Source organism: Ovis aries, chromosome 2 (assembly GCF_016772045.2).
Source record: "Ovis aries strain OAR_USU_Benz2616 breed Rambouillet chromosome 2, ARS-UI_Ramb_v3.0, whole genome shotgun sequence".
NCBI lineage: Eukaryota > Metazoa > Chordata > Mammalia > Artiodactyla > Bovidae > Ovis > Ovis aries.
In genome coordinates this window covers 107,236,153-107,259,353 of record NC_056055.1, presented here as the reverse complement: position 1 = coordinate 107,259,353, position 23,201 = coordinate 107,236,153, and the positions used below count along the sequence as shown (strand labels likewise).

The 23,201-nt window shown below is 53.1% G+C and overlaps 1 protein-coding gene across 2 annotated transcripts in view; it reads right to left on the bottom strand.

The window, feature by feature from the left end:
- Nucleotides 1-17,479, bottom strand: part of SCRG1 (stimulator of chondrogenesis 1) — a 109,385-nt gene extending 91,906 nt beyond the window's left edge. Inside the window, exon 1 of one of the 2 annotated variants that reach the window (XM_060411049.1) lies at nt 17,194-17,479. Coding sequence is in view for 1 of the 2 variants with exons in the window: in XM_060411048.1 (XP_060267031.1) it covers nt 3,444-3,686 (243 nt within the window). In the remaining variant the exon portion in view is untranslated. Of the gene's footprint in view, nt 1-3,443; nt 4,139-17,193 lie in introns of those variants that run through there. The other variant, XM_060411048.1, reaches the window with a different exon arrangement.
- Between the last annotated feature and the right edge of the window lie 5,722 nt (nt 17,480-23,201).

Here is a 23,201-nt window from a genome sequence, read left to right as displayed (position 1 = left end):
TGTTCCATATTGCGCAGACCCGGTCTTTGATGTTTTTCCTGAAAGTAGAGACATTATTCTTTCTCCAACTGCGCCTGAACCCACAAACAGGGAAACGGCGAGGCCGGACCACAGGCCCCCAGCAGGTCAGCCACGTGGATGGAGGCGCTGCCCTGACACCCTCATCCCCGGGCTCTCCCGTCGTGGACACCAGCCAGGCTGGACCCAAGATGTCCTACTGACGGCAGTTAGGAGTCACCCAGTCATCTAACTCCTAACACCCAGTTAGGAGTTACCAAATGGGCCCTCATGTGCCCACTGTCAAGTCCTCCTTCCCTTTGCCTCCCTCTACCTGTGCAGTAACTTTCTGCTGCTGCTGCTGCTAAGTCGCTTCAGTCGTGTCCAACTCTGTGCGACCCCAGAGACAGCAGGCCACCAGGCTCCCCCGTCCCTGGGATTCTCCAGGCAAGAACACTGGAGTGGGTTGCCATTTCCTTCTCCAATGCATGAAAGTGAAAAGTGAAAGGGAAGTTGCTCAGTGGTGTCTGACTCCTAGCGATCCCATGGACTGCAGCCCACCAGGCTCCTCGGTCCATGTGATTTTCCAGGCAAGAGTACTGGAGTGGGGTGCCATTGCCCGCCCTAAATCCGCTAGGGCTCTTCCTGGCAATACGGAGGGTCAGGCTGCCACCCACCATGACCCAGAGGCAGAGAAGTCCTCGAAGTGACTCGGGGCGCAAGCCTTCGATAACCCAGCTCCTCGCGAGTGGGCGGAGCGGAGAGGGCTGCCCAGCAAGAGCGGCAGCATCAGAGCTTCCACCACTTCCGGGTCTCTGCAAGTCCGTGGGTGTGCACCACACGGACTATGTAGGCGCCTGTGGTTAATTACAAATGCTCAAGGCGAAGGTTAGAGCCAAAAGAGAGCAGTAAACTACCTTAGCCGACGGCAACAACCAGCTGGGTGACACTATAGCCTCTCCAGTTAGTCATGATCAAGTCCCAGTTCTCAAGCATGTTAGCGTCTGCTCAGAGAAGGGGCATCCGAAGTGGAAGACCAGGGCGTCACTGTAGCATCCCTGCCCCACCTGTCGCCGCAGGTACTCAAGCACGGCCCGAGTGCCCCATTAGTCAGGGTGAATTTCACCAGGCACACGAGGCACAGCCTTTATGCACTTTGGCTTCCAGGAAGGTCTTGGTTGTCTGGGTTGAATCTGGCTTGAGGGTGAACTGGGGCGGGGGGACTCAGGTCGCCTAGAGACTCGCGGGTCAGGAGAGGTGCACTGTCAGCAGAAATCACACCGATGCCCTGTCTGTTCCGTGGGTCAGCTGGAGTGGGCCCCCTTGTGTTTGGGCACTGTGTTGAAAGTAGGAGCTGATCTACCTGAGGTGATCTCGTTTACAAGCTTGAAATTAACTGGATAGGCACAGGCTACACACATGCCCACCTTTATTTACAGTTGCTCTCAAATAATTGCTCCTTTTCCTTCGGAGCATCTGTCTGTCAACCATGATCTATTGTTCCAGCTCCTACTGTATGCTTAGATCTTTACCAGCTCTTTCAGGGATCCAAGGCCACAGAAGGCCAGTTTCTGCCCGTGAACCTGGCTCAGAACTGGGTATTAGTGCGTTGGTAGAAAAAAGGGAGGGGGCACATTAAAATTACTTCTTCTGTTGCACTTTTTCTGGAATGAATCAAAGGCACCAGAGAAGAATATAATATGTCATGCCTGGACCTGGGCTCTGCTTCCTTTTTCTGACCCTTCCTCAACCCGGCTTTCCCTCCTCAAGAGATCTGGAATTCCCCTTACTGAGGTTGGGTGGGGGAAGAGCCAGCCCAGGTAAGTATGGGAGCCACATGGTCTCCGGAATGGAGAAAGAAAAGGAAATCATCTCCAAATGCAACTGGGCAGGTGGGGGTAGATTGAAGCCGAAAAGGAATAGGCAATCTGGATAACCCCCAAGGAAGCACACCCCAGACCCTGGTGGTGAGGTGTGAGAAACAGTCAACATTTGGAGTTCTGGAGTCTGAAGATTTTTGGCAGTTAGATAACTTCCTGATCTGCAGTAAATCTCACGTGACCGAGAGGATGTTTCTGCAATTCTGTTGCCTGGCAACCTTCCTCTCTTTCCAAGTCTGCAAACTTAAGAGATTTTTACTAGGTCCCAGTTGAATGTGGTGCGGGCCAAATATGGACCCAGGAAGGAGTCCAAGAGAGGCAGCTCCATCTCACTGACCTATTGCCTCTAGAGCTCTCAACTGCAAGGTGACACAGAGGCTTCCTTTTTGGAATGGATTCAGGTGCCCCCGTTCTAGTGGCCAACCTGTCGGTTCTGGACACTCCACAGTGGTCCAAACTATACTTTTTTTTTCTTTTTATGTATAATTGCAAGCGTCTTCCATGGTCCCAGCGCCCTCCTGGGCGTAATTAGGGCCTGACCATTATGGAAATATATGCAAGATGTTTAACTTTCCTTAGTGAAAAAATTTTACACAGAGCCTGACGCGAAATGCAGGATTCCCTCGGAAGCAGCACGTGGTGAGAGGGGCCCAGTACCCGCCAATGTTGAACCCTTCTCTGCGTGGGTGAAGGCAGGGGGAGGGGCTGAGGACCCCAAGCCCAGGCGGCTCCCTACCACCCAAATCCCTGGGTTCTTCCACAGGCCAGTTGTTGTCGCCCCTTGGTCCCTGTGGCCAGCTGGTCACTGCATCATTTCCACTCCCAAGCCCCCTAGTCATGCATGTGGGGCCTGGCTCGTTTGGCAGGTGAGTAGGAGACCTTGTTCCACTCGCATTAGGAGTCTGGGTTTTTGCGCAGGTTCTGGTGCTCTTGGACCGTCTAATGTGGGGCCGTCTAATGTTGGCTTCTGAGACGTGCAGCGGGAGGGTAATAATAGAACAGACTGGAACACAATCCCAAGAATGCAAGTGTCAGGTCTCACCCACTGGGTGGGAGAATGCAAATTTTGGAGTAAATCGCTTATGAGACCAAAGGGATGGACTTGGGGACCCCAGAATCGGCGGTCAGAGGAGGCAGGGGGTCGCCTAGGAAGCCACATTTCATGGAAAGAGGGGATGGGAGTTCCATCGCATCCCGCGTTTCTAGGAAAAGTTTCTAGGAAAAAAACGACGGGGATTTTCCCAAAGACAAATATACACAGCGATAAGGCTCACCAGGGCTAGAAGCGGCACTTTCAAACCCTTATTGGGCATAGGGCCCAGTTTTTCAAACGTAAAAACAAACTTCTCGATGCCAAGATGCTGGCTCAAATCGAGTCCAGAAGCCAGGACTCAGCCCAGCCGTGCCTGGCCCCGAAATGCATTAAGGCGCTTGCTTCTCAGCCGCTGGGAAAGAGCTCAAGCGGGATCATCGCGACGTTCCTAATATTACAAGAGTCCTGGAACTGTCTGAACCCCTGAAGGCTTTGGGGGGAGGGATATCATCCTTAGGAAAGGAGAGACTTACCTTAAACCTGCCGCTGGGAGGAAGCTGGAGGTAACAAGTCTCCTTAGGTAGCCAGGAGTGTCTTAGTCTAGTCGTTTCACGGCACTGCCTTCCAGGACGGCACCTTTGCACCCTGCGAGCCTCGATGCCCACTGTCGGGCGCCTGTCGGCCGGCACCGGGCCAAGGCAGCAGCTGGGGGCGTTGTCGCCGGCGCCATCCCCACTCAGCCAGCGCGCACAGCCCAGCTGCTCTAGTGTTCTCATTTTGAGCCGTTTCTTTTTGGTATTGGCTTAAGAAATCACCTTGGTCATGAATAACTGTAATAATATCACTGGTCCGACTATTCGGGAACGGTGAGCAGCCCAGAATCTCCCCTGAGGCGTCGGGCGTGGTGCCCCTCCAGTACCACCGCGGGTGGCTAGAGCCCTGAAGGAGAGCAGCCCCGCTTGCAAGTGCCCTTCCCACGCGAAGAACCGCGGAAATACTGAGCTGGGGAACTGCCCTCTAGAAACCGTGTGGAGAAACCGAGCCAAGTGGAGACAAACAAGCTTTAGCTTCGGTTGTTGGTAACTCAGGCAGAGTTCTGAAAGCTCTTCGAATGTTGTGCACAATTACCTCCCCTTTCCTTTCTCTTCCTACAGTTTCTGGTCCTTTTCATTTCCGTCTCGAATGCCTTGATTTTTACTGTTTCCAGACTGAGTCCCTGGAAGGAGAGGAGATTTCACTTCCGGGTTAGGGCACTCTGGTCGGGGGAAGAAAAACCAAGTTCAACCCAAACTGGCGACCTAATCCCAGTCTCTTGGATTTGGTGTTCCTAAAGTTGAATGTGGCCAACCCGCCACAAGTAGGGGTGGAAATGATGGCAGAGGATGACGAAGAAGAAATCCACGTGTGCATTGCGGCTCCCTAACTTGGTTTGTACTTGTCTATCAGTCACTAGAGTCAGATAATACATCACTGTTTACTAAACAAATCGCAGGGTAGGGTTCCTAGGGCAATTAGGAACTCACTATAGTCATTCCCTCTTTCCCACTCCCCCATGACTGTAAAATGAATTCACGTACCCTGTAGGGTTTTTAAAGTCCTGTTAAAGGACCACTCATTTAGCTGCCTCCAGATTTGGAATAGTGTTCCAGAGGAAATGAGGGTCCAGAGCTCTTAGTTTAAGCAGAAATTCAGGAACTGCTCCAGAACTTCCGCTTCATGCCCGAAGGGAAAAGAGGGCTTAACAGGGATGAGTATGGCTTCAGGGGCTCTTTAAAACAATTTGTCCTTAATGCCCTCCTGGAACCACTCCTCTGTGCTGCTGACTGCCCTGAAAAGAAGGATGTGGGCTCTTGCTCCACAATGCTCTTTCCCAGGCTCAGCATCAGGAGAGTAAAGAAAAACGGAATGGAGAAAGTGAATAGAGGATGGAGGGGCTCTGGGCTGGGACTGTCTCTGTAGGAAAGGAAACAGGAAAAAATTGCTTCCCTAAGCAACTCTCAAATCACGACCATCTCCTGCCACAGGCCTGCACATGCCCCTTCCCTGCCTTCTGGCTCATCATACCTTCTGCAATGCCTCAAATCCAAAATCTAAAGCGTTTTTTTCTAGAGTCACCAGAACACCTCTCTGTGGATGAAAGGGGAGCCTAGGACCCCAAGAGGCAACCACCAAACAAGTGCTGGGAGGTGGACACACACAAATAAGGATGTTTGGGAGGTGGGGCTCCCAGGGTTTCACTACCAAAACTTGATGCATTAGTTTCCAAGGCCCCACACTCAGTCTTCCTCCCCCAGCTTAGGGGTGGGTGGTCCCTTCTGCTCACTGGGCCAACTCTAAACTCTAGCCCTGACAATTGGAGAAAAAACTGAGGCAGCTCTTGGAAGTTAGGAACCGTGTGAATCCCTTCCCAGGCCTCCCTAGTCTTGAGGGGAGAGCTCTGGGCTCACGTTGGATATTAGTGAGAGAGCAGAAACGAATCCAGTGAATTAGAGTTTCAATCTCAATGCTTGTGTGGTGGGGCGCAATAAGTGACACTGAGGAATATATGTGATGGATGCTGGGCTCCTGAGTTGAAGAGAGTCTGGGAACTTACAGTATCCTGGATATTTTGGAGGAAGTGGTAGAAAAGCACTACAACTTGAATAGTGCCCAAAGCTTCAAGTTCCCACTCCCGAATTTCCCATGACCTCAATCAGCCTCTAGGAATGCACGTTAGAGGCTCATGGAAGGCAGCTCAACTCCCTGTAAAGGTCACCAGGAGACTTGGCCCTTAGAAGAATGTAGTAGGTACTACTGAACAGTAGTAGGGGGCCTGGAGTATGTTTGGAGGCACAGACCCATGGCTCTGGCCACGTCCCTCATGTCTGCAACTCAGCTTCCTTGCAGACACACAGGGTTTGGAAATACTCCTCTTACAGTTGGTGAAGATTAAACAATATGGAGCCTGCAAACTGCTTCACACATAAGGGACTCTCCTTAGAACTTATTTCCTTCCCACTCCCACCAAAGCAGATATTATAGCTTCCCTTGATGGAAGAACTGAGGTGGGATCCTGAGGAGCAGCAGAGGCTCATTCTCAACTTCCCTGGACTCTTCAGACTGAAGCTCAGGACCACGGCTTCAGTCCTGCTTAGGTGCCCCCTCGCTATACCTTGCAGCACACACAGGGAACCCAGGCCTGGGACACAGGGGAGGGCCAGGACCATGTTGTTGACTGTGCCCAGGGGGGTCCAGGGCACTGTCACTGGACTCTAAGGCTCCTTCTGCCCTTCCTCTGGGAGCAAGTGCCACTCCACAGAAGCCACCCAACAGCCAAAGAGTGACTCCGTGCAGGGAGCTGGGCTTCCTCACCAGCCTGACCTCTCCTCTGCTCTGAAGCTCTTGAGCCTGGTCTTGGGCTCTGGCCCCACCCCAACCCCAGGCCGCTCAGTGCCCAGATGCTACCCCTTGGGCCCCAGGCTCCTGAAGGGAAGGTAGGACTTACTATGCAGGACAAGTTTTACTTCTTGTCTTGCTCCTGGTATGAAGCAAGGCTTTGTTCATTGAATAATCGCCCAGCTAGCAGCACATAATTACCAAAACCTGAACAGTCCCCACATCCATGTCTTCCCCCCACAACAACCATCCTCTTTCCCGCCCTTGTAGGCCAGGGCTAAGACCTCTCCCATACCTGTGTGCTCCCACCCAGCAGCGACCACCAGGACCAACTTTGTAGGGTCTGAAGATAGATCTCAAGAGAGGAGAGAAGGAAGCCTACAAGGCCACGGGCTGAGAAAGCCATCTCCTCACCAGAAGAAGGCCCATGAAGGCTGTGACTGAGGGAGGGCTGACTTGGTGCATGGAAGTATTTAGCAGGTTCAGTGTTATTACTGCCTAACAGGGTGTTAAAAGTAATATGAATGTGAAATACTGTGGGAAAAACGGAGTTTCCAAAGCCAGTAGCGAGGCCCCTCCGTGGCCGCCTGGCCTGCAGGGTGGAGTCGGAGTCTGGCTGCCCCGTGTGTTGCGCCAGGAGGCGCTGCGGCAGCCAGGGACCGCAGAGGGGACTTGCTGGGAGAGATTAGGGACCAGATGGGATGCGCATCGAGGCTTCAGGAGGTGGGGGAAGGTCAGCTGATGGCACACCCAGGAAATCTCGAGGACGCTTTCCCCTCCTTATTTGCCAAGGTTGACACCAGGAGGCTTCACCACCTCCCTACTGAGTGCACAGAGAAAGACTTGGAGTTTTAAAATAGATAACCAACACGTGGTAGGTTAGGTGGAAAACAAGATTTTACTGATTTTATGGGACGACCTATCGAGCCACTGGGTAGAGATGAGGTGTGCGGGTGTTTTCTGCAAGAGGTGGGATGGAGGCGAAAAGGCTAGGTCCTACTTGATGTAAATTTCTCCAATGGATTCCAGATCAGTTGCACACAAACCCGGGAAGCTTTCCCACTGCACCCTGCAGACGCGGACCGGTCCTCGCGGTCTGACCATAACCCCGTACCCCCAACACACAGCTCCTGGGCCTCTCCCAAACGCTGTCAGGCGCCCGAACCACCAGGAATCAGGCCACGCACGGATCGCACCCAGCGCTGAGTGCCACTCAGACACCTTCTCCTCGGGTGAGAGCAGGGCCCTGTAGCAAGGCCTAGAGGAAGTCCGGGGTCCCGTTCTCCCCGCACGGCGGAGAGCTACCCGCTCCGAGCTGGGTTCCGGACTGTCGCCAGCTCTTCCGACGCAAACGGCTGGAGCAGCATCGCGGCCTGGAGGACGAGGTGCTAAGGCCCCGTTTGGACAGGTGCCCCTGCATCGTCAGGCGCCTTGTCAGCCTGGAAACGCTCGTAGGGCTGGCTCGGGGCTTTCGGGGGCTCGTGCTGGACGAGACAGTCTGCCTCGCTCTGTCCGCGTTTCCAGAGAGGACTGCAGCGGAGCCGTGGGGCGCCGGCGCTGGCGGTGGAAGACTGTAAAGATTGGGAGAAGGATCCGTAGCTCATTCTTCTGAAGCGCGAGGACTGAGCGTGTTCACGAGTGGGTGACAGCGGTGGCCCCAGAAAAACTCCACGTTCGCAAGGTAAATCGGATCCCCAGGACCGTCCGTCTGCAGGGGCGCGCGTGCAGGCGAAGGGGAGGTGGGCGCGCAGGGGCGGGAGCGCGCAGCTAGGCCGGGGACGCACCCGCGCGGCTGGAGGCTGGGGCTGCACGGACCCGGCCGTGTGTGCGGGACCCCGCTGCTCACGAGGCCCCAGCCTCTGGGTTCTGTCCCGGAGGCCTGAGCCTCGCGAGTCGCTCCCCGCGCGCCTGCACCCATAGCCGTGAAGAACCAAGTCCGCGACTGAGACCGCGTCCGGGCGCGCGGCCCCGGCGGGCAGGCCAGGTTCGCAGCTCCTCCCCGGGCTCCGCAAGCCTCTCTTGCCGCGGGCCAGCCTGCCCAGTGAGCTCACTTCCTCCCCGGCCAGCGGACCTGGGGCGCTGGGCCTGCTGTGGACGACATGCGCGAGATGCGGGCAAATCAGCCGGGAGGAGAGAAGTGGAAACCTCTACCAAGAGAGGAAATGGCCTCCTTCGTGGTCCAGCTCCGAGCGCCGGCCGTAGCGCGGGGATCCGAGGCGCCAGGGGGGAGGCAGCCTGGCGCCCCGGCCTCGGCCGGAGGCCTGCGTTTTTCCCCGTTCTTCTTTTTCCCCCAACCTCTGGTCCCCTGGTTTACTCCTCTAGTTTTCACCTGTGTTCAACAATTTGATATGTGGGCACGTTTACAGTCATTTCGCATTTTAAAGTCGGCAGCAGCGAAGGGAGTATTACAAATAGGCTCAGATTTAATTGGCTGGTAATTCTCCTCTCCTGCCCCTTTAATTAAACGGAGATTCTAGTGGTGCTTCGGAGCCCGCAAGTGATTATGACAAGCGTATCTTATATTTACATTAAAATGCTGTCCCCAGGGTGTAATTCAAGCCAGGACTCCATTTATTTCGAACCTGACCACTGAGGCCAGAATACAGCTCCCCAGCCCTGGAAGGATGGTTTGTGGGGGCTGTTTAGTTTCCTTGCTGATTTTTATTTTTGTCCAGTTCTATTTCTGAGGCTTAAGGGAAGACCACCGATGGCTTCCGAGGCCCCAGAGAATCTTCAGCCTCAGACCTCACCGAAACCCACGCTCAAAGAATGAAAAAACATTTGTTTTTAAAAGCGCGAATTTTGGCAAAACCAAGAGCCACCCTGGTGGTGCCTTCACCCAGAGAGGCACCCAAGCAGAATCTTCAGCCAGGACAGTGGACCGCTTCAGCCGTGCGGTGGACTGATTCCACGCAGAGTCCAGCAGCCGGGCTTCCTGACCGCGTCTCTCCTCCCGCACTCTCTTCGTCGCCACCTCGCCTTTCTCTGATCTACCAACCTCCCTCCGGCGCGATTTCCCAAGAATCCTCGCTGGTTCCTTGGCCCCGTCGCTGCCTCTCTCCGGCCAGGGACGCAGCAGCACCAGGCGCGCTCACCGTGGGGCCCCGAGGCTGTCCCCCCGCGGCCTCCGCGCCGCCTGACAACTCCCAGGCTCCAAGCGAAGCGCGTGTCCGTCTTGTCACCAGATCCACCAGCGCTTTTGATGAGAGCTGCCTCACTGCTTTGCTTTTGGAAACATCATGCCTTCTTCCCAAGAGAGAAGAGTGTTTTCCTGGACTGGCTTAAACACACACACACACACACACACACACACACACACACACACACACACACGACAAAGTATCTGTGAAAACAGCCTCCAATAGCTGCCGTGGAGTGCAGTAAAGACTTTTAGGAAATATGAAGACTGGCCTCCAGGAACCCACCCCAAGGTTATCACTTTTCTGGCGACCTTTCTTCCCACCTCAGTCTCCACATCTCTCTCCTTTTTTTCCTTCAAAACTTTTCCAGCCGCCATCTCCTCCTTATTTCCCTTAAATACGAGACCCCGGGAAATAACTAAGGCGAGGAGAGGAACCCACCACCCCCAGTCTCACTCATCAGTGGCTTGTGCTGGCCAGGGACCAGAAGCATCTCTGAGCCTGAGTCTTCTCACCTGTGAAAAAGAGATTAGAACTCCAAAGTCCCACTTCCACTCTGAAATTCTATACAGTTAAGACAAAACTTTTCTCCTGAATTTCCAAAAGACTGAAAATACATACACATTCTAGTAATGTTCTGTGCCAAGACACAGATAAGGACATTTTAAACTTCTGCTGGTGCCCTTTTTGGCTGGTTCCTCCCAGACCAGCCTTCCTTTCCAGGAATGAAAAGAGCCTCAGGGTGGAGAACACCAGGGGTAGGTCTGATCACAGCCACCATCCAAGACCACTTATGGTCACATGATTCATTAGGACCCTTAATCCTCATCTGACCTGCTGATTCAAGCACTGCCAGTGAAACCTCATAAAACTGGCCAAGAGGCTAGCCAACATATGCGCACACTAATTAGAGTTATGTGAGCCTTAGGCTTCCAGTCTGATGAACAGCTCCCGGGCTGCAGGGGGCAGGGGTTTGGGGTCCTTTTCACCTACCAATGCCCTTTAGTCCTACCAGAACATCATTTGAACTCAGTGGGTGATCTGAAAGCTACCCCTGCTGTGGAAGGTGGCTTAACCACAGTAACTAAGGCTAAAAACCTGGCAGTGGGTCCTTAAGAGGGGCAGGCAAGAATCTCTTCAGAGGCAGAGAAGAGAATCAGCAGTGAGCTTTTGCAGTCATTATTGCATCTAGTATTACTATGAGAGAGGGCCAGAAGAATAACAAAGTGAAAGAAGAGAGATTTTTGGCATTAATAGAAAGAGTGAATTCTTAATAACCCCACCCCTGAACACACACACACACACACACGCACATGCACACATGCGAATTCACACACTTATAGAGTAATAGCTATATTTCATCAAGAAGCTGAAGATCTTTCAACCCCACTGACAAGGATAAGGGAAGAAAGCATAGTGAGGAGGCTTGCACCATTGACTTGAGCCAGTTTAGCAGCTGCAATTCTGGCCAGGTACCAGGAAGTCACAGAACACCCCAGATAGCAGAACTGGCCCCAACCCTGGCAGGGGGCCCTGTCTATGGCACTTTTCCTACAAGGCATGTCTTCTTCTCCATCTGCATCTGACTCCCAGATAGAAAATGGTCGGGGTCAGTCACTGTTGGATAGTAAGACCCCTGAACCTCTCTGAGAGCTGCCCTAATGTAACTGATGTAACTGGAGGTGCCATCTGCTTTGTATAGGGAGCTGTCAACTCTGGCTTTATTTTTGTCTCTTAAGATTTCAGAGGACAAAATACCTGAGGTCTATCAAATCTACATATACTAACTTGTTACACTATAGAATTTATCTCAGTTGTTTTAAAATACATGTGCATTTCCCTATCTCCCCCTGCCCTGCACCCCTCTCCATTTGTAACCCATACAAAATATTTACAGACTAAAACATGAGAGAACCTTTCTGAAAGTAGGAGGAAATGTATTTGTGACTTACTTGATGCCTAACAATTTAGTCCTTTGAAATTTAACTGGGGGGGAGGCACACACCAAAAAATGAGAAACCACGTTTTTTCAGTTCTAAATTTGATCACCTTACTCTTTCTGTTTGCTTTTCTTCCTTTCTTTCTTCCCTTTCCCCTGACTGTTTGGATTCAGCAACACAGTTTGGAGCCTTAGGGACCATTTGTTCTGCATGTGCTCTGTCTTCTCTTTCACTGATATTTTAAAATTACAGTCAGGAGGCATCTCACACCGTGACTAGATTGTATTTGACATGAGCCTCTTTAAGTTCTTCAAAGCTTCCAGGGATCTGCCCCCATCCCCCAAGCCCTCCTGATCAGCAGAACAGATACAAATGGAGTAAACTGTAGCCTTCTGGATTCATAGCAATCCCATTCCTATTCGCTTTTCTATGCAGCAGGGAGCTCTGGAGGACCATAAAAGAAATTAACAACAATGAGAAAGAAACTGGACTGATGGAGAAAGGCTATTCACATACATGTTTTGTATATTTTTGGACTGTGAGAGTGTACTGCCTATTCATGAGAAATTAATCTCAGGATATATATGATAGATGCTAGATGCTGAGTACTATTAGACATAATATCATGTATTGAATAGGAGGATCTAGAGTCCATTTATGGAGAATATTGGATTGCAAAATATATAATAAACTTTCTGTTTTGTTCCATGGGTTGTAAGCTGGAAATCTGACTAGAAAATAGTATTTTAATGCAGAAGTATAGGGGCCTTCTGCTTCCCGATGGCTCAGACGGTAAAGAATCTGCCTGCAGTGCAGGAGATACAGATTTGATTCCTGAGTCGGGAAGATCCCCTAGAAGAGGAAATGGCAACTCCCTCTAGTATTCTTGCCTGGAGAATCCCATGGACAGAGGAGCCTGGACACCTACAGTCCATAGGGTTGCAAAGAGTCAGACACAACTGAAGTGACTGAGCGCGTGCGCACACACACACCCACACACACCCACACACACCCACACACACCCACACACACCCACACACCCCCCCCCCCCCCCCCCCCACGTAGAAGTATAGAACTTTAGGTCAGGCAGAAGGTAATTCCTCTTCTGTTCTCAGAAATGAATATTTGCCAATTGAAAGCCATTGGCTTATCCAGTTAAGCCAGATCACTAGAAACACTGACTTGCAGGACTGACCAAACCCTCAGTGCCAAGGGGAAAGGCTGAGCTAGAACAGGTTTGAAGGACTGACACTTTCTAATAATGTTTGAAAACGGACAATTTCTTGTATAAGGAAGAGGATACCGTTTCTCAGAAATGGTTGCCTGTCAGCACATTCCCACTCTTACCCTTCTCAGGGTGGGCTGAACACTTCACAATGGCAATCTGCCATTGCCCTAGGCTTTAACCAACTGCAAGTTTCTTGTTAGGCTAATTCTACTCAGGAAGCCTACACCAAAAAAGAGAGTAAAAATTCCTCTAATGAAATTAACTCAGAAACTAATGGATCAACGAAGCAGTGAGTTGAATAACCAACCCACTCCATCCCCAGATCATTAAATAGTCCCTGGGTGCCAAAAAACTTTTAGTGAGAACTGCCATGCTCTTTAAAAAGTATGGATAAACAACAAGGACCTACTGTATAGCACAGGGAACTATATTCAATATCCTGTGATAAACCATAATGGAAAAGAAATTAACACAACATTGTAAATCAACTATACTTCAATAAAAAGTTTTTAAATGTACAAATAAACAACTCCACCCTAACTGGCAACCCATCTCATCAGCTCACACTGGAGCTTACACCGCCTGCAGTTTTTCTGGGGGCATAGTCCCTGATGGTAAACAACTGAAACCACTCCTGTGGCAAAGGTGAATTGCAAAATGAAAGGGACTTTTAAAAACTTTTATGTAAAGGTATGGTATATAGAAAAACCACATGGGAGATTATCTCTGCTCTACTCACTCATGTTAATAAACAAGCTTCCCATAAACACAGAATCAGACCCTCTTTTCCCACGAAAACAGGTGGTCATCTGTGTAATTTCTAAGGAGGTACTACTTGGTTATGTCAGAAAGTGGGAGAGATTTCAGCAGGGGGGCCAGGAGAAAGAACAGGGCAATGTTTGTGAGACCCCCAAAGGTGGCATTTGGGGAAACCAGTGAAGGAGGAGGGAAGGGAAGGGAGTTGAAAGAGCCCTTGGTTTCTCCAGCTGTTATCGGCAGTTTGAACACGTGGGGTCAGGGTTTTCCAAAGACAAGGAATAGAAAGTACAATTCTTTCCCCCACCTCCTTCCACCTCCACTTCCCTCCACCCCCTCCTCCAAGCAGGTCTTCCCCCAAATGAATATCTTCAGGCTGGAGAGTTTTCCTCCTGCTGGGAATGTGCAGAGGTCACTTTTAGAGCCAAATATCATCATTTAGTAAAACTCACAGTGTGGTTATGGAAGCAACAGAAGGAATCAAGGTGTTTGTGCTAAAAAAAGACTGCAAGATCAGGTCTGGCTGGGAGTGGGAATATCCAAACGGGTTCTTCATATTTCACGTTTTATAGACAGTCTTTTCCCTAAAGGATATACTTTCATTAGGTCATAAATGCACCAACAGATGAGAGAGGCAAGGAGGGTATGTGTGTGTCTGCGCACGCGCACGCCCTCTCGACTTGGGGGTGAGGATAAGCGGGTCTTAGTAGGAGGTGGGATCCTGGCCGAGGGTGCCCGCCGCCCACTCCCGCAGGCAGAGGTCAAAGACCGCCCCGTGGAGGAGCCCTAGGAGAGCCTTCCTCTCTTCTGCCTTAGCTTTTAGGTTTCCGGTGGGTCCACCGAAACTCCTAACTGCCCAAGGTCCAAGCACTGACTCGCTACAGGCCACAAAATGGGTAGAGGGCTGACATGCTTTTTCAAGAGAGTTTGTTAAACATTTTAACTCAGGAAAGTTTCCTTGTTGAGGCCTCTGTGCCAGAGCCTAGAAAGATGGGAAATGGATTTTCTGGCGACTTTCACTTCCCGGTGGACCTGGATTGGAAACATTTACCTCCTCCAGCACCCAAGAACTGCGACTAGGTGCCCTGCTCCAGACAGGACTGGGTTCTGCAGACGTGCATCCCTCGTCACCATCCACCACCCTGGCTTTTTTCAGCCCATTTCTCCAAGAGCAACTGACATCAACTCGCCGCCTATATCGAGTCCCGGAGGACGTTTCAATCCGCAGCACTGATTTCACACTTAAGCAGTCGGTAGCAATTTTGAAATTATTGTATAATACCACCTGGATGATATATTGTCTGTCTAGGCCAGATTAGCAAGCCACGCGCGCATACATTATGTTTAAATCACACCCCGAAACGAGAAGAAAATGTTTCAGTAGGGATCTACATGCCGCCGAGGGAAACTAGAGCAGTAATTATTTCCCTCTTTTCCGATTTCCTGTTTCTAAAGAAAGCACTGGTATCAAGGACGAGTTAGGTAATGTGAACTAAAAGGCTAGCAGGTCGCTGTCATTTAAGCCCAATCACAGTTCGTAGTTCAAGGAAAACTGCCTTTAATTGACACCGTGTATATATTCTTCTGCTACTCTCGGACTCCCCACGCAGGGACGCCCCCAAGAGTATTTATTTCTAGGGCTGGAAACAAAACAACTAACCCGGTCTGCCGCGTAAGAGAGCGTTCCAAGATGGACTGCCGGAGAAAGGCTTTTTGACCCCAGTGGAAATTAGTCATATTGACAGACGCCCGGGGAAGGTAAATTACCCCGCGCGCTGACGTTACGCAGAAGCGCGCCCGGTTGCGACTCCGCCTCGGCGCCCGCGGGGCCAGAGGCTCTGTTAGTCTCTCCAGATTCCGATAAATCCCCACTCTACTTCTCTGGGGCTGGGATTTCAGCGTGAAGGAGACGGGGAGAGCGGTAAAAAGATGCTAGAGAGGAAAAGGGCAAGAGCAAACCAAAAAAGTGGAGGGGAAGAGAAACGCTGTGCGCCCAGGGCAACCTGGACCGAGACCCAGAGCAAAGGAGCAGAGTCCGCAGGGGAGGGAGGGAGGAGGGAGGCGGGGAGGGATAGGGCCGCGCTGCTCCCCGCTCCCAGGTTCGCCACTTGGGAGGTCCCGGCCCCAGCACAGGCCTGGCCAAACGTCCCCCCGGGAGGCTCGCGGCTCGGGCGGGGTCGCAATTACACCTCGGCTCCAGGCGAGGACTTAAAAACCGAACGGCGGGGGCTGCTGTCTGGAAGCAAGGCCCCTGCGGTCATCAGAGGGGGGCCAGGCCCGTGCACAGGAACCTTTTACAAGGCATGTGGGTACAAGGAAAAAAAAAAAATCAAAATAAACCACTTTCATCCAGCGTGGGCCGTGAAAATAAAAGCTGCCTTCTAAAGAGGGCAAGCGGGAGTTTTGAAATTCAGTGCGTGTTTTGCTGTTATATAAAGAGTTTTGTGATTTTACCTGATGACCAGGGGAAAGAACTGTCAGATTGTTTTTCTCCGAGAGAGCTGTAATAGGGGGTTCACAGATTTCTTTCAAGTCATCTTTTGTCCCCGGACTGCAATCAACTGCATGCATCCATGCGGCTCATTATACACAGTGTAGAGGGAATATTGCGAGACCGGGTTATTACTGACTTAAAATAGGACGTAGTGGTCCTACCTCGCTTCTGAGTTTGCAGAGGGGGCAGAAGGAAGAGAGTCTAAAGTGTGGCCTCTGATTTGACCAGAAGTTGCACCTAAAGACTCGGCTACAAGAGGCCCAAGTCATCAGGGCTCAAAGACGTGGGGGAAACGAGCCCAGTGGCTGCCGGGTGGGCGCCCAGCTAAGCCCCGGCCGAACCCTCGAGGTGCAGAAGGCGGTGCCTCCAGGGCAAGCTGGGGCCGAGGGAGGCCGCCAGCTCTCTTCAGACCCCCAGCACCTTGGGCCCGGCGTCTGCGGTATTTTTAGCTCCTCTCCGGGTTCCATAGAGACTCTTTTGTAAGCGGATCTGAGACTTTCCAAGCTGCCCTTACTCGGGGGGGTGTGGACGTAGGCGGAGGCGGCTGCACGGGTACTCTGAAGGAGAGACCAACGTCTTCTTTAAAGCAAAACTCGCTCTCTCCAGGTTTCTGTCCTTCCTTTTCTCTCTTTCGCCTCCGCCCCAGGTCCGTGGGAGCACGCCGAGTGCCTGAGTTAAGAGGTCTGGATGGTTGGGGTCGAGAAATTGGAGCAGAATCAGGGTGCTCCGAGCGCTCCGCCTTTCACCCTCTCCCGTTCCCCCCATCCCCCTCCGCCCGGGCACCCTTGGGAGGGGACAGCACCTCGGAAGGAATCTCCATCGCTTCCGAAGAGATAGTGAAGGGGCTGTTTAATTGTCAGATAAAAGTTTAAAGTAAGTCCAGTAGTTTCTGCAAAGGAGTTTCCAACCCCATGTGTGTCCAGGAGTACGAAACTTGGGGCCCAGACTGGCAGCTCTCAAGTGGGCGGATGTTGATGGCTTGGAGAGCTGAGTCTCCGTGCGCCGCGTCTCACCTGGGAGATGCCCTGGTCCAGCTGCCGCCGCCCCGGTTCCCCCTACCCGCCCCGGTTCACGCCGAGCCCCAGAGGCTCTCGAGGCCGTCCGCACGCCCTTCCCGGTCCCGAAGGGCAGCCCCCGCCTCCTTCCCGGGCTCTGTACGGCCCCTGAAATTGTCCCGGCGGGCGGGACGGCGCTCCACCCGGGAGAAACGCGGGAGGGAAGCCGGGGGCCAGGCCAAGCGGCTCCGCTTCCTCCTAAGGCTCAGTCTCCCGCCCTCCCCATGCTGTCCACCCCGGCTGCCTGGGCTGCTCCGAGGGGCCCTCGCATCCCCGACGCCGCGCCCCTACCCACCGGATTGCCGTCGGGGCCCTTGGGTGCGGAGACGACGGCGCGGCGCTGGGCCGGGCGAACACGAACGACCAGGGCCGCCAGTCTGCGCCGTTAGCAGCCTGGTAACCTTGCCGGTCTAAGATGCTCAGAGGAGGTGGAAGCGCAGAGAAAGAAGAAAAGGAAGGGGTCGGGGCGGGGGGGAGCCTAACACACACACACACACACACGCAAGCAAGCAAAACCAACTTCGGTGTAGGGCTTTTTCAGTTTCACACGAAGCGACCTGGAGTATCTGGAGAAGGTTTTTGAAGACGTTTAGGAGGGAGGGTGAGTTTTCGGCTGAGAAACTCAATCTGCCATACAGTAGCGGCCCCATCTGGGATCTGTCACTGCTGACAGCACCACAGGGCACCGCCGTGATCTTCTGCACAGCCTGCACTCCCCGGAATACCCTCCTTAATCAAAGGATGTCTGCGCGCGCCCGGGCTCAGCTGACCGCGCCGGGAGCAGAGCGGCTGGTGAATTCCACCCCCCGCCCCGCCCGCCCCCTCCCTCCCCACGGACAGAGCCCTGGCCCCTTGTGTCTCCCTAGCACATTCATTAAAAGCGGAAAAGAGACAGAGGCTGATGTCATTGCTCTCAGAAGATCATAAACGTAAAAGAGTCATCCTGTGAGAATCCCTGAAAATGACTTTAATGAATAATTTCAGAGACAGTTATGGCTCTGGGTGATTACTGAGCGAGAATATGAAAACCAGATTTGCAAAGTGAAGGCGATGGTCAGGCGGCTCCGCGGCCACTTTCTCCCAGTAAAACCGCATCAGTTTTCTTTCATGACCAAGTTCTACTCACAGAGTCAGTCTGAGTTTCCTTCTTCAAAAATAAAAGCAACACACACAGTTTTTGTTTCCTGTGTGGCTGCCTTACCCTAAAGACAAAATGTCAGTTCAAGGCAACAACAATTCACTTTAAACAGAAGGGAATCCTGTACTGGCATAGTGGCTCACTTCTTTCCAGAAGGGAAGAAGTATTTACTGCCGTCTTAATTTAGAATGATACCTTTTTTGGCCTCTTCTCTAGGCAATGAAGGTTGAAAACTCTCTGCCAGAGTAAGTGCCCTGTTTGCTCTGAGTTCTTTCAGCAGGGAGAGCAGCAAACAAGCAAACAGCAAATGACCCCACGTCCTACTGAAAACTGCACGTCTCCCTGACTCCTGAGTGCTTGCTCACCAACGAACTGAAAGATGGTTTGGTGCTAAAATGAGGAATGACATTTAAAAACCCTCCATCTGGTCCCAGGAAAATATCAGGTTGAGTCTGGTTGTTCAGGATTAGTTGTGCATTAAATATACTATTTGAAAAAATTGGGTTGTAAGTTGGGGTGGGGGCTGGTGAGTACCCTGTGATCCTTTCTGTAAATGGTTTAGCTGCCTGCAATCCTGTCTCCTTTGCTTAGAAATGGAAACAGGGATTCATTCTCTGGGCCTGTGGGCCATGTTGATTCATCCCATTTAATTCAAGTAAAAGTTGATGCATGCTAAGTGCAAGACAGTATCACAGGAAGAAATGATGTGTTTTTGTTGGTTTTGTTTGTTTGTGAGTGGTCTGAATGACTCAGAACACAGCCAGTCTCCACTATTAAAGCAGAACCTGGAGAAGCCACTAACCAGCACTGTGGGGAATTACTTGGTGTGGCCTCAATCACAGATAGGTACACCCTCCTCCACTTATTAAGGATCTAGTCTCTAAAAGCTTCATTCTCTATCCCCACACCATCCCCATATTTCCTTTCCCCTCTGCTAGGGATATGGGTGGGTGGGAGGGGGGGGCCAACCTCTCTTGTGATGCTTTCACCAAACTAGGAGGAAATGGTTCTCTTCCCTTCTAGATTACAAGACCACTTCGGAGTTTGCTGTACTGAGTTGCGTGGAAGAACTGAAGAGAGGTGAACATTTGTGAAATTTTCTCAACTGCATCTGTTTATTTTAGATACCCTTAGTCCCCAAATAGATCTCATCACTACTCTCAAATCACGGTCTACGACTTCTTTTCCCCCTGGCTAAATTATCTGTAGCCTTTGAGTAAATGCTCAGCTTGGCCTTTGCAGCCTGTGCTGGAATAAATCACATCTTCTGGCTTTTTGAATCTTTGCTTTGCTTAAATAAAGGTGTGGGGTGATCCGTGATATGGCCAATTCTGTCCCAGGAAAGACTTTGAATAATGCAGTACTGGCCCTCCCCCATGAGAAAGTCATCCCCACGCCAATTGTCCAGTATTTCACATGGGCCCTCCAGAGTGCCATGGGTGAGGGGCTGGTTGTAGTGAATGTGTGTGGCCTTAGGTACTGGTTCCCTAACTCCCTGGGGGTGTCTTGAAAGCTGAAGACTTCAGGTCTTACCCTGACTGGCTGAAGCAGAGTTTCTGGTGGAGGTGGGACTGTATCTATAATTTTACCAGGTTCTTCAGAGATTTCCAATCACTAGAGTGGGAAGCTCAAACCTAAAGGGTTCTAGAGTTGGATTCACACCAAAGATCAGGCCAGTGCCACAGGGCAGGAGGGTGGGAGGTCAGGGATATCCTCCTCCCCGTGCAGGAATTACTCAAATATACCCAGCTTCTGCCCTGGGCACTGACATAGTAGGGAACAAAGCTGCCCAAGGCATCCTTCCCTGGCAAATTGTCAGGGTTTGTGTCAAGGACATCTCCTGCGCGGGGAAGGGGAGGCAGGAGAGAGTCCAGAGCCTCAGATCCTTGGGCTGTAATAGCAGGTGCAAAGATGGAGGCCTGGAGAGACCTCTGGTTCCATAATCAGCGTCTCTCAGGCCGCCCAGCTGGGCAGAAACTCACTATTTTGGCTCGAGGGTGTAAGGGTCAAACGGGTCCCAGTACCAGGAGGACGACCCGCCCCCCCCCCCCCAAGAGCCACCTTCTTCTGGCAGCCGGACCTGCATGGGCACCGCTGCAGGGGCCGCAGCTGTTGGTGTAGGAGAGCAGCACCCCAGTGCAGGGATAGCAGAGAAGCGTGCGGTCGGGTCAGGACCAAAGGCTGGAGCCTTTTCCAGGCTGGAAGCATCAGACGTAGTGGGTTGGAAAATTTAAAGTGGGGACGGGCCCCGTCGAAGCGTTCAGCGGCCTCACCTCATCTCAAAAAAAAAAAAAGAAAAAGAAATCAAGAGCGTCTTCTGGACTAAATATACATATTGAGAAAATCCCCGCGCACAGACGGGGGGCGCGTTCCAGCTGCCGGCCTGGCCCGGGAGGACTTGGCCACGCGGCCGCCGATTACACCCAGCTTGGCTGGGATGGCTCCGAGCCGTCTGCCCTGACGTCAGCCCGGCTCCGGCCGCGCCGCGGCGAGATAGGCAGCGCGGCTGGGCGCGGGCGCGGCGCTAATCACTCCCAGATGGCCCTAATAGCGGAGATAAAGACGGACGGAGCGGCCGGGAATAAATTTGTAATCAGGGCTCTACCATCTGATCATCAAAGCGGCCCAACTGCTGGGAGAATTGGAAGGGAATGTGCTTGTGTGTATAGCGGGGGAGTCGGTTCAGCGGAGAGGCGGGGGGCGCGCTCCTGCACCGGGGCTGGCTTGGGCAGGGTGAGAGGGGACAGGAGAGGACGCTCGTCCGTGTGCCTGGGAGTCCCTGCCCCGCGTTCCCGGACGGTCGCCCTCCCCCCCCCCCCCCCCGCCGCCGCTGGGGAGCTGAGCCTGGCCCCGGGACACCCGCTGCAGGCCGTGCGCGCTCGCAGTCTTCCTCTTCTAGAGCTGCCCCTCTCTTGCCAAGCAGTTAAACTTGGTTCCCCCATTCACCCCCCTGCCCCCCCCCCACACCCTTGGACGTAAATCCTACAGCACCGCTGGGCTTCCGGGGAAGCGGGCTGCCCCCGGCCTTGGGGCCTCTCCGGGGTCTTTCCTCCGAGGGGTGCGAGGGCTTCCACAGGCCGGGGCCCTAGTCGGCGCCCCCTCCTCGCGCGAGGATGTGGATGGACCCGAGGAGTCAAGCCTGGTCGAGCGAATGGGTCCCGTCAGGTCAACAGATCCGGACAAGACAGGCGGCGCCCAGGATCCCGATGCAGCCCTCCCTGGGGCACAGGCCCCGCGCCTCCTCTCCTGGGCCGCTCGGCTAGTCACCTACCGCCAGTCCAGTGTCCAGATGCAGGCGTGTGGGTGGGACTCGAGCGCAGGGAGAGCGCGCGCAGCAGTGGAGGAGGAAGTCAGGAGCAGCGAGCGCTGCTGGAGACAGGAAACGCTGAGCTGTTTCCCGCGCTTTGTAGAGCCACGGCTCAAACGCAGCGCCGGCTAGAGTGGTACCGCGTGCCTAGGGTACTGTCCCTGCACACACACGCCCCTCGGGCCCTCGCAGCTGGCTCCGGTTTTCTCTGCAAATCTAATCTCTCGGAAGCAGCTCACATGCCTCCTTCGACTCCGTGTGGCTTTGCATCTAGCTGCCTCCCACGGCTCCCTTTCCAGCGAAGTCCGAGTGCACACAACTCACTCCTCCTCTGGCGACCTCAACCACGCCGGCCAGTCCCGGATGGCGGCCAGCAGTGGTCCAGGTGAAGGGGCAGGAGTCCAGCCGCCCTCCAGTCCCCACTCAAACGCACACTTTGTTTTCTAAGGGGCCTGGAGGCTCCGTCCCTGGCGCCACGGCTGCGCCCACCTCAGGGCGGGGACGACCAGGCCTCCTGGTCGTACTAGCCCAGAGAAGGGCAGCTTAGGTGAGAGGCTCACCTTTCCTACGTGCCCGGACCTATTGGCTAACAGACTGGGCGGCTGGGGTCGCCTGCCGACCCCCTAGAGCGTGGTCCTGGGATTGAGAAGGCAAGAAGAACTCCCAAGTGATCTTGCTGACATCTTCTTGGCACTTCCACCTGAAAAAAACTCTGAAAGCCACAGTAAGTGTCCTGTCCTGGCGAAAAGTTCTGGGAAATTGCGGCTGGGAACAGGGTGTGTGGTCAGGTCCCTCTCTGTCGAGTTGCCCAAATTACTTCCCAAGAAGTTGAGAATGGGTCTATTGGTCACACGCGCGCGGGCGCGCGCCCGCGACGGCGAGCCCTCGGCCCGCAGTGCTCCAGGGTTATCAGGCGCTCGGCCTGCGCGGCGGTCTGGGGCCCGTCCCTGACAACCAGATCCACCATCAATTTACCTTCCGCCGCCCCAGCTTCCCATTTAGCTTTTAACGTCAAATCCTGCATTTTTGTCGGCTCCGGCCTGTCTAGAGAGCTTGTGATTTCGCTGCAGGAGTGATTGCTTTTAACAAAATGGCAGCAACCACATTATCCAAGCAATTAAAACAGAGGCCTTTTAGCCAGTCCCACAAGGCAGGAGCTTGGGGAGGGGGGGGATTTTTTTTTTTTTTTTTTTGAAGCAAAGGAGAAAGGGAGTTAAAAGGGAAAGAAATGTGTAGAAGAGAAAAGCATGGAAGCGTAGAAGAAACGCCTGCCTAGTCCAGCACTTCGTGCCCCGGGACTTGACAACGTGGGACGACATGTGGGGTTTCTTGCGAGTTGAAGCGTCAGGTTAGGGGGTGCGGCATCCCCCTGGGTATCGGGTCTGCTGGATGTCTGGCCCGTTGGGGTTGCCGGTGGGTTGGTTGGAAGGTCCAAGTGCTGGAGGTGTCCAAGCACTGGAGATGCAGAGCCCTAGGAAGCGGCGCGGCGGGCGGGCAGGAGGGCAGCGCGGGGGCCCAGGCCAGACAAAAGAGGCTTTTCTAGAGCGCGGGTTTAAACGCACGTGCAGCAACCGGCGGCCTCATAGTGACGGTGCTGCCGGGGTGTTCTGATTTCCTTCTGCTGGCTTTTAACAGACCAGATAAAGTGTTAAACCCCCTAGAAGTGCGTTAAGGCCCAGATGGCAAGGAAGACCAGCCAGCCCAGGCCCGCACGGGCACACAGGCACGTGGAGATAACTCCTGTTTTGAAAACCTCACTTCCTCCACCACCATACATTCCACGCCCTTGGTAAAAACTCCTTCCCTCCACCGGTAGGGTCTGGCATCTTTTCTCTTGAACGGATTAGCGTAAAGACGT